A 10,310-nucleotide genomic window follows, 5' to 3' on the forward strand; every position below is an offset into this window, starting at 1 on the left:
AGTGCTTAAAAATCCAGTACGCTGACTTTTTTTTTTGTTTGTTTGTATGTTTGCTGACGTGCTATCATTGTATGGAGTCTTGATACTCCTCCCTCTTCCTGTATATATTTTTCATGAATTTGCTCAACGACGCAGTATTTTATTTCTCAGTATTGAGATTAAAAGATAAAGGATTCAGACACACTTTTGTGCTTTACTACTTTGTTGCACTTCACAACAACATGACCATGGTCAAAACTGTACATGGACAAATATTAAGGATGCACCAATATTAAAATTCTGCCTGATATATATATATATATATATATATATATATAAATAAACATTCCAGTGTTGGCCATTATGCATTAATACACAACTTATAAATATTAATTTGTATTATACATCTTTAAAAAAAAATGCATCCTTAAACCTGGGCCGTTGTTTAAATGAAAAGGCTTAACAACATAGGTGGATTTAAAACATCTTTATTGTCCATTTTGATTTGTTCTGTTATTGAAAGGTCATGTTCACCAATAAAAATCTCAAAACCAGTAGTGTTTAAAATCAAAGACATAACAATTATAAAATAAATGTTAAAACCTGGTGTTACAATCACATAAGGATTCAAATAAGCCTCGACTAAAAAGCAAATGAGTGTAAATTGTCATCTTTTTGACTTTTCCCTGAATCATTTCATCTCCACATGCCTCTTTAAAACGAAAACATCTGAAAGCTAAGAGCAGTGCAAACACATCAATCATACCACAACTCTGTCATTTACGCAGAGATGATATTGACAGATTCCTAGATTTCTTATTACTTTCATGACACATCTTAAGTGCTAAGGTCTACAATTGGGCGGCCTTAGCAAAGCCCACTCGGTTACTCTCTCGATCAAACACTGTGTAGTACTGCCCTATGAACACATCACCCAGAATCCACAGTGGTCCAGCGGGGGGTGGGATATCCAGACCCATGAATCCACTCAGACAGATGTCCTTTCCACCCTGGCTTTCCTGTAAACACACACACAGAGAATCTTTAGAATGTCTTTGTCATCATACCTAAGAATTACTTCAGTGTTTTGCTTTCACTGGCTACTAGCTGCATGTGATTTAAAAGAAACACCAGGCACATGATTTTATTCTGACTCAGGCACGACTTTTTCCTCAAACAACACCTCGTTTTCTGTTAATGCTAATTTACAGTTCTGCTAATGCAAAGTACCACATCAAAACAACAGCACTGAGGTGACAAAACAAGACTAACCTTGAGTATGTACTGTTCTCCAGTCAGAGAGTAAGTCTTTCCACCCAGGACGAATGAGACGGTGGGGAGTGTGGGCACTTTCTTACAGTCAACCATGTACTACAGAGGAAACGTGTTTAATAAGAGAACGTTATCAAAATGTTATATTTTCCAACACTATAAAAAAAAACACACACCAAGCATGCATGCTTTGTTAACAATGGTCTTTTTAAAATACATAAATATTAATAAATAAAAAATCTATCAAAAAATGTAGTTCACAAGTTTGGGGTCAGTATGATTAAAAAGAAATTAATACTTTTATTCAGAAGGGAAGCATTAAATTGGTCAAGTTACAGTAAAGAAATGTATACAATTACAGAAGATTTCCATTCAAATAAATGTTTTTTTCTTTCTTTCTATTGATCAAAAAAATATATTTTTTCCCACAAAAATATTAAGCAGCACATTGATAATAGGAAATGTTTCCTAAGTACCAAATCAGCATATTATGTTTTCTGAAGGATCATGTGACCCTGAAGATTACTGGAGTAATGAAGAAAATCTAAATTCAGATTTTTAAAATAGAAAACAATTATTTTAAATTGTAATATTTCACAATAACACTGTTCTTACTGTATTTTTGCTCAAATAAATACAGCCTTAGTGAGCATAAGAGAATTCTTACTGACCCCAATCTTTTTGAACAGTAGTCTGTATTTGTATTAGGTTTAAATAAGTTAAAATAAAATATGTCTTAATAGATAGTTAATTGTGTCACAAAGCTTCTTTTATGTATAATATATCAATATTTCAAGTTGCAGCACCTCTCCTTGGATCAGAGGGATTGCTCCTATAGCTTTCTGCAGGGCTTTGACCTCAGCGGCGGGGCCGGTGATCAGGGACGTCCCAGTGTCCACGATGGCTTCACATCCTCCTTTACACAGAGTCAGCTCGCTGCCAATGCTCATGCTACACACATAAACAGAGAACTGTTAACACAGCATTATTGTTATAGTGATCTTCTGCATTGGTGGTTCAGTGGTAGAATTCCTGCCTATCACATGACAGACCAGTATATTACATATGCATGCATGCCAGTTTTCATATTTTATGATAAAGGGAAGAAATGACCATATTTAAAGCTCTATCTATAACCTAAAATTTTCAAGCTGATTTGAGTGGAAGAATAAAAGACTACTTAAAGGGTCACTTCACCCATTTGCATTAAGGTTTGTATTGTTAGAAACCCAGTCATATATTATAATGATGGTGGAATTTTGCTTGTTTTTTTTCTGAGATGGGAGAAAAAAGGATTTAAGTGTTTTACTTCCGTCCTATCGTGACGTAAATATCGTCATTTTGCGTCACGATAGGACGGAAGATAAATTTCATTGCATATTAAGAAAACTACAGCCTTTAGCTCATTATTATTCAAGGGCGTGGGACCCACTCACCCCACCGGCCTATTACAGATCAGTGGGTGGGACTAAACCTGAAGAAACTAAACTATTAATCCGCCATCTTGCTTGGAAGACAGCAAGCTAAGCTAACAAGCGCTCAAGGAGTTAGATTTACCATAATGCCTGAATTTACGACACACGATATGGAAGACGAGGATTTTGAAAATCTTTTGCTCGAAACTGATGTTCGTGGCTATTTATACGAGCCACAATATAGCGAAGAGCAGCTGAGGCTGATGGAGGAACAAGAGGCGGCGGCGTCGGCTGCGGCAGCGGCCGCCGCAGGAGACCAGCCCGGCGCAGACGAGAAGCCCGGACTGGCTCGAGCTGGGCGGACTGCTGGTGCCTACATGTCGTGCTCTCGGCTCTCGCTGTGCGCTACGGACACAGATAGAGTCCGTCTGCTGCAGAGAATTTCAACGATCGCAATATCACCTGGACGAAACCTCTGAATCAGACGAGCACACGGACGTTTGTGTTGTGATCCATCCAAGTTTCGCACCGCATATGTTCTGACTGAACATCCAGGTAACTTTATCATCATCATGCAATAATTCACCATATAGAAAGTAGGGCTGAGCGATTTTATCGATTCTGCGATATAAATCGATATTTTTTCTCCCAAGAAAGTATCGATTTTTAGGCCGCGAGTATCGATACATAAGTCCCATTCAAATCCCCCGTGTTAAACCCGTTCGCGTTGCATGAAGAGTGATTTGGTCAGCCAGCCGCTAGTGGCCAGCTGCGCGCGTGCATCGATATTGACGAAAATCCAGCTGTATTCAAACAACAACTTAGCTCTCCTTGTTGGCTAGGCTCCTTGCATGCTGGCTAGTAGCTTTTTTTAAAGCTGGGTCTCCGAAATTGACAGCGCTGTGTTGGACAGATTTGTGCAGCGGTGTTCCGTGAGTGAGAAAGTGCGCGAGGTACGGATGAGTGTGTGTGTGTGTGTGTGAGAGAGAGAGAGAGAGAGAGAGAGCGAGAGCGAGGTAGTGCTGCGTGAATGCGCTGCGGCGCTCTGCAATCAAATACGATTTTAAATAGGCTTAGTAAAAAAAAAAAAAAAATGTAAAAAAAATCGTATTCGGTGGTGGAAAACGCCGGCTTTAGGCGCATGGTGAACGCGATGGAGCCCCGCTATCCTATTCCAACCCGCGAACACCTCATCAAGGTTTGCATTCCCAGGCTGTACACTCAGGCAAGAGCACACGTCAAAGCCTCCCTGGCCAGCGCGGAGAGAGTTTCCCTGACGTGCGACGGCTTGACCTCGCGCACAACTGAAGCACGTCACATGTTCAGTGTCAAGCTAAAAAAGCTGTCAAAGAAAAGGCAGTGCAAAGAAACTGTTCACAACAGGCCACTTGCTGCACCTTTTAACTCTCCATTGAAAAGTAAATAAAGTGCAGTATTGCAATTAACAAAGGCTTATAAGCTACAGTTTGCACTGTTGTCTTTCAATAAATAGAACTAATTTTCTCTACACATATTTGATTCATTTTGTCCAGCATTTGCAAGCTGTACTCTCTGCCCAGTCAGAGACATATATTGTGTAATGATGTTTTCAGTTTTCAGTTCAATTAATTCAATCCAAGTAAATGGAAGACTCACAAGATGTCACCAAAATCACTCTGTCCCCTTTAAATCTTTCAGAAAATGATGTAAGTGTATCGAATTATATCGAATCGTATCGTTGGCTGAATATCGTGATATATATCGTATCGTCAGCCGAATATCGTGTATCGTATCGTGAGATTAGTGTATCGCTACAGCCCTAATAGAAAGAAATACAAACGAGGAGTAATTCACTAATGAGTTTGCCAATGTAACGGGGTTCGTTGTTGTGGGAAGAATGAGGCGGGAACCGGCAAACATTTAAACATTTTAATAGTAAAATAAACAAATACAAAACAAAAATATAAGCGAGCAGCCCCTCACTGCTGGCCACACACAACAGAAACAAAACACAACATAAAATCAGGCCTGTTCCTCTCTCGATCTGCCCTGTCGTCGCTCCTCGTTTTATGCGTCCGCTCCTCGGTGAGAGACGCGAGAGAGACCGGTGCGTCTCACAGCTGTCGTTCATTATCACTCGCGCCACCGGCCTCGCGCTGTCCTATCACATCCCTCGCCCTCGTCCTGCTCGCCACAGCCAACTAACTAGAAATTTTGTGTGAAATGAATTTCTAACTCTGGTGGCAGCTAACGTTAGCCTTGTAGACGGAAAAGTGATTTCTCTGATGTTTGCGCTGTTCTGGATTAGTGGGAGTGGCTTGCGGAGCTGTGCAATGTGGTGCATTGTGGGAGTTGTTGTCTTGCATACAAATGCGCACTAAAGTTATTTTCTGTCTTTTCTCGGTCAAGAGGGCATCAAATTCAAAATTTCTTTTACATTTCGACTACATATATGACCCACTTTCAATAAAGATTAATGTTGAAATGGGTGAAGTGACCCTTTAACAGTGGACAGTTTGTGCACTTAAAATGTGATTCCCACACAGAGCAATGCATGATGGAAAGGCTTAAACAGCCACAATTGATTGACAGTTTGCAATGAGATACTATCTTGCCTAAAAATAAACTCTTGATTTCTAAACATAGATTTGTATAGTAAATCAACTAAATGTTTAGATGACCACTGCATAACACAGAAGCCAAAAATCTCTCACCCATCCATGTGAATCTGCCAATAGGCTTGTCTGCTGATGTCCACATAGTTAAAGTCTCCAGTGTAATATTTGGAGTCTGTGCCTCCAAGGAGCAACTCACCACCAGGTTGGGTGTCAGGGTTTCTGTCGCACAAATAAAACAGGGACATCCAAAACAATCAGGCCCAAATGATTCAACTGCATCTAATACACGTTTATGACAGACTGACATGTAACTATTTGCTTATTTTATAAATATCTGGAATAAACCAGGATGGCCTTAATAAATTCATTTACCTGTTTAGGTAGAAAGAGAAAATATTTTTCTCCACTTTCTTCTGGCTCATCATCATGTCAAACACAGGAGGAACCCCATCTACGGAAATGCGAGGGTAGGCCATGCCGAGAATACCATCGAACTTGGCTGCGATGAAGGCCACTCCAGGCTGTTTGATAGCCTCTCCAAATATCTGCTTCTCAACCGCAATATCCCCAACCTGAAAGAGAAGTAACAGATCGGTTTCTTGCCTTCACCATTTCTGGTGACAAAAAAAAAAAGTTCAGACTTGTTACTTGTTGATTCCTACCGTGCATGTGTCCTGGCTGAGATACCCAGACAAGCTTCCGGATCCATACTGTATGGCAAATTCTGTCCCGTTCTTCACATAGGTGCTTGACTTGCCCCCGTTGTACTTGTGATGAAGCACTACAGGTTTAAAAAAAGAAATACTGAAGTTGCAATAGTCTTCTTCTCTATTGTGACATATCCGAGTGAAATGGCTTCTCGAACAAGAAAAACAGTAGGGTGGGACTTGATTTTATTCATCAGGAATTGATTGGCTCGTTGGATGGTTGTGGTTTGCTAGAGAGTGCAACAGTGGGGTTCCAGAAGTAAAAACTCATTAGGAAAATTGATTTTTAACAATAACCTATAAACCTTTAAAGACAGCCTTACTGTGAGCTACGAGGTTGTTCATCGATAGCACTTGCTTCTGTTGAAGCCGTCAGCCGCATTATTTCTAGGTAAAATAATTGTTCATCAGCGGAATTCGTGGTTTAAAAACTACATTACCCATGATGCTGTACGGAAAGTTCCACCAATCAGAGAGTTGAAACAAGCAAAACACACTGCTAATGACATAATCGAGTCGGTCTCCCAACGCTCTCAAAATACTTAAATGCTAGCATATTTATGCATATTTTGCAATAAACTTAATGTCTTGTCTATAATCAACATTTTTAAATGAATAGTTTTATAAACCCAGAAATAAGTTTTTTATAATCTGTCGACCCCAAAAAACGAGCATTTAAGGACACAAAAGTGGATACAGGCAATTGAAACAGAGCACAAGGTGTCATATTACTCGGAGAACTAGGTCCACTGGAAGGGAACGTAATCGGCGACAGGGACAGCTTAGCTTACAGAAATATAATATCTAAAACTGATATTTGGATATTTGACTAAGTGTGCACTGCAGTAAACATTTTGTCACTGGTAAGTGTATTTTTCAGTGCATACTGAGTGTCAGGATCCCACAAATAAGCCGTTCATTCCAGCCTGGACCCACTTTTGTGTCCTTAAACACTCATTTTTTGGGGGTCAACGGCTTATAAAAACGTATTTCTGGGTTTTTAGCTTGTTTGCTGTACACCTAGTCACATAGCAGCTTTTAGACATCGTTTTGTTTTTTGTTAGAAGTCAGAAATGACAAGGATGCAGCTTCTCTCAATGCAAAGTCAATGGAGACGGTTGGATTGTTCCCCCCACCCCCCCCCCCGGTGGGCATGGTTTTCAGATTATGACGCGTGTCGCTCTGTCTCTATTGCTGTGATATCATGTGAGTGACAGGTTGTCCCACCCTAAACATGTCATCAGAGAAGAAAAGAGATGTCGTTGCAAGAGGGAAGGGAAGTCGTTTTGATTAAAGACTAAAAGAGCAAGTTAATGATGTGCACAGATAAATCATTCATAATAAATACTGCAATATTCTATAAAATATGAAGTCAATTTTGATTTCATTATGTGCCCTTATCTCTTATTGTATATACAAATTTTACTAAAGATACAGAACTTTGCTCACATTTTAAAACACCCAAACATTCACACCAAGTAAAGTTGTCACTGAGGCTGATCTGCAAGACTTAACCTAACTATGTTGAAATGTAGTGATACAATCTCCAAAAAGTTCTTGTTCAGATTAAAGGAATAAACTTGCTACCACTAAAAAGATCTCACTGACAAGCTTGAGCAACATTTGGCCACAGTGAAATAACTTCTTGTTTCTTGAAGAATTCATCTAGATTTATTGTTAATCATTTAAGGACAACACTGATATGACAATATATTGTTTGAGATAAAAATCCAAGGCTCCGCGTGGACTTACAGCAGGCGATATCAGTCAGAGAACAGTGGACCGAGGGCACCCACAGGTTGGAGGATCCTGTGTCAAACACTACAGTGAAGGTCTGGACAGGAGTGCCAAGGCCGATCTCTCCATAGTACTGAGCCTGTAAACAAAAAAAATCATTCAAAATTCAGCACCACAACAGTCTGTAGACCTAAAAAAAATACAATTTACAATTTGTTTACAATTAGTAGGTCCTCCGAAAAAAACTGAAACTTATTCATGCAAATATTGAAGATTTCAGTTCCACTGTGAATTGAAAACCTCAGAATTGAATAAGAAAAATGCAATAAATGTCACAATAAATGTACATTTTTAATTGTTACTGATTAACTGATATTCTAATGTATTATTACCTTAAATAAAAAAAATCTACAAATGCCAACCAACGTTGTGTTATGGATTACAAAAAAAAAAGAAAAGAAAAGAAAACATTTTTAGGACAAAACATTTTTTCTAATCAATGTACATTTCCCATATGTCACTCAAAAACTAATCTTTTAACCCTTAGGATCTTGCATCAATTACTTAAGCCTGTTTCAGCAATAATATCAGCTGTTCATTGCCAAAGAGGATTGTTGTGGCCTATTGTTGTGGTAAAGGCATTGTAACAGAAGCATGACAAACAAACTCATGACCAGTTGTCAGTTAATCACACCATCATGCTGTCCATTACAGCTTATGACAGGAAACAGACTAGCACATTTTGGTGAATAAAGATGACAGAACAAGTTTCAAGTTCACTTTTTCCTACTGTTAGTCACGTTCCACCATGCCGACATAGTGGTATTTACTAATCATATGACATGACTCTGCAAAAGGACTGTAATGGCTCGTTTCCACCGAGCGGTACGGTACGGTACAGTACAGTACGATTCGGGAAGGTAAACCCTGATCCGGCTTGCGTTTCCACCGCCAACAGTACCCTTACTTGATTTAGTTAAACTATAACAACTGCTTGTCCTTTCGCATTTGCTACTTCCTGGATGTACAGCTTTGTGCAACCTCTGCAGTTAAAACGAGACATTCACATCCCTTTGATGTCAAATTAATTAATTAGTGATATTCCGAAAAAACAACAGATGTTACAAATTGAGATGTTTGGTAAATTGTATTTACATTAAGTAGAGCCAACGGATTAATGTGCATTAGCAAAACAGCGCAAACCACAGTTGCCCTACACAGGAAATTATGCAAACAAGCAATACTCACATCCAGGTAGTTCTTGAGGGTTTCTGGAGTAGGACCATTACTAGCTGGGAAGCCCAGGTTGTATTTCAGGGGCACAGAACCAGCCACAAGCTCCTCCACAGCTCTGCCAGAGTCACTCAGTGTCCGTCTGATGGAACGGAACTTCTTTAGAGGAATCCTGGAGAGAAACAGACACATTTGGATTTACTACCCACTTTATCATGATGAACACAAGTTAGAACTTTTAAGTTGGACAAGAACCTTACCAATGGCTCACTACACACAATCAATAAAGTTAAATAAGTACATTAAAAATGAATTAGTTGCGTCAGTTAAGGCTAACAAATATAATTTTCACTTTAAATGTGTTAGTGTATAACAATATAAAAGCAGCAGTGTTTTTGACTTTGATAAGGCGGTGAGTCAAACTAAACCTCAGTATGTGTGTCACTGACAGATAAATTGGGTCAATTTATAACATTCAAGTCAAATACAAAAACAAAACAAAGACCTTCCACCATAAGGACTAAAACAAAATCATTGATGACCACGTGGTATAAACATTATTCACTCACGTGTTTTTGAGTCATTTGGGTGAGATTCATCCACTTCAGTGCATTAAACGGGATTACTAAAGGTTTGAACTTTAAAGGGCCCTTCATATTGACCTGTAAACAGCTCCTAGTTTCTGCTGAATCACAAGCGACCAGCTTCGTTGTCTAGTGGGAGACCCGTAACGACCTCTGGGTCTTTGTGATCGTTTTCACAAAGGACTGTGTCTTAAAACCTAGTGAGCACCCTACCTAGACAGCATTTTCACACGTTCAAAATTATTTAAGTTAGAGGCACTTAAGAGGCAACTATAATCTTTTTAATTAACTGGATAAAATATTATTAAAAGAAACTAGTAAGCGCAACTAACGTGAATGAACTACAATGATCACACTCGATGTTTACAAGGCACACTGTACGATAATGATCGGATTGTGTTGTTATTGTTAAGTTTGTTTGTTCGACCTTACCGAACAATCGCGTCGGACGTCCACAAAAAGGCAGCAGCTAGCAGCACACAGGCGATTCTCATGTTGGCGAGTCCTCGGGATCTGTTAACGCATCTGAGGAGTAAGTTAGTATCTGTCTGTTGAGAGTGTGTTGTTGTGTGATCTGATATAAGACAAACGGCTGCAGTCAGCTGACGTGATGGTACTGCCGAGCAAGTTTTGCTCACCGTCATGTGATGATGCGTTGAAGAACGTCAAGGCTGCGCTTGATTCTGCGCAATTAGAATTAATCTGGCGACTCTTTGATCGGAATAAATGTAATTAAATCAAATTAATCACATTTTAATTTGGTCGAATATGTTAAATATATTTACC

The 10,310-nt window shown here is 39.2% G+C and overlaps 1 protein-coding gene across 1 annotated transcript; it reads right to left on the bottom strand.

Annotated features, from left to right (window-relative positions):
* Positions 1-451: 451 nt before the first annotated feature.
* ctsd (cathepsin D) lies at positions 452-10,096 on the bottom strand. Its single transcript, XM_056261216.1, has 9 exons — positions 9,957-10,096; positions 8,956-9,112; positions 7,723-7,846; positions 5,926-6,044; positions 5,636-5,835; positions 5,360-5,482; positions 2,058-2,202; positions 1,252-1,350; positions 452-998 (listed from the first exon to the last, which is right to left on the bottom strand). The coding sequence occupies exons 1-9, from the start codon at positions 10,016-10,018 to the stop codon at positions 831-833; spliced, it is 1,197 nt and encodes a 398-aa protein (XP_056117191.1). The 5' UTR covers positions 10,019-10,096; the 3' UTR covers positions 452-830.
* Positions 10,097-10,310: the final 214 nt, after the last annotated feature.

The sequence above is a fragment of the Rhinichthys klamathensis genome, unplaced genomic scaffold (assembly GCF_029890125.1).
Source record: "Rhinichthys klamathensis goyatoka isolate OS25496 unplaced genomic scaffold, OSU_Roscu_1.1 h1tg000181l_1, whole genome shotgun sequence".
Classification (NCBI taxonomy): domain Eukaryota; kingdom Metazoa; phylum Chordata; class Actinopteri; order Cypriniformes; family Leuciscidae; genus Rhinichthys; species Rhinichthys klamathensis.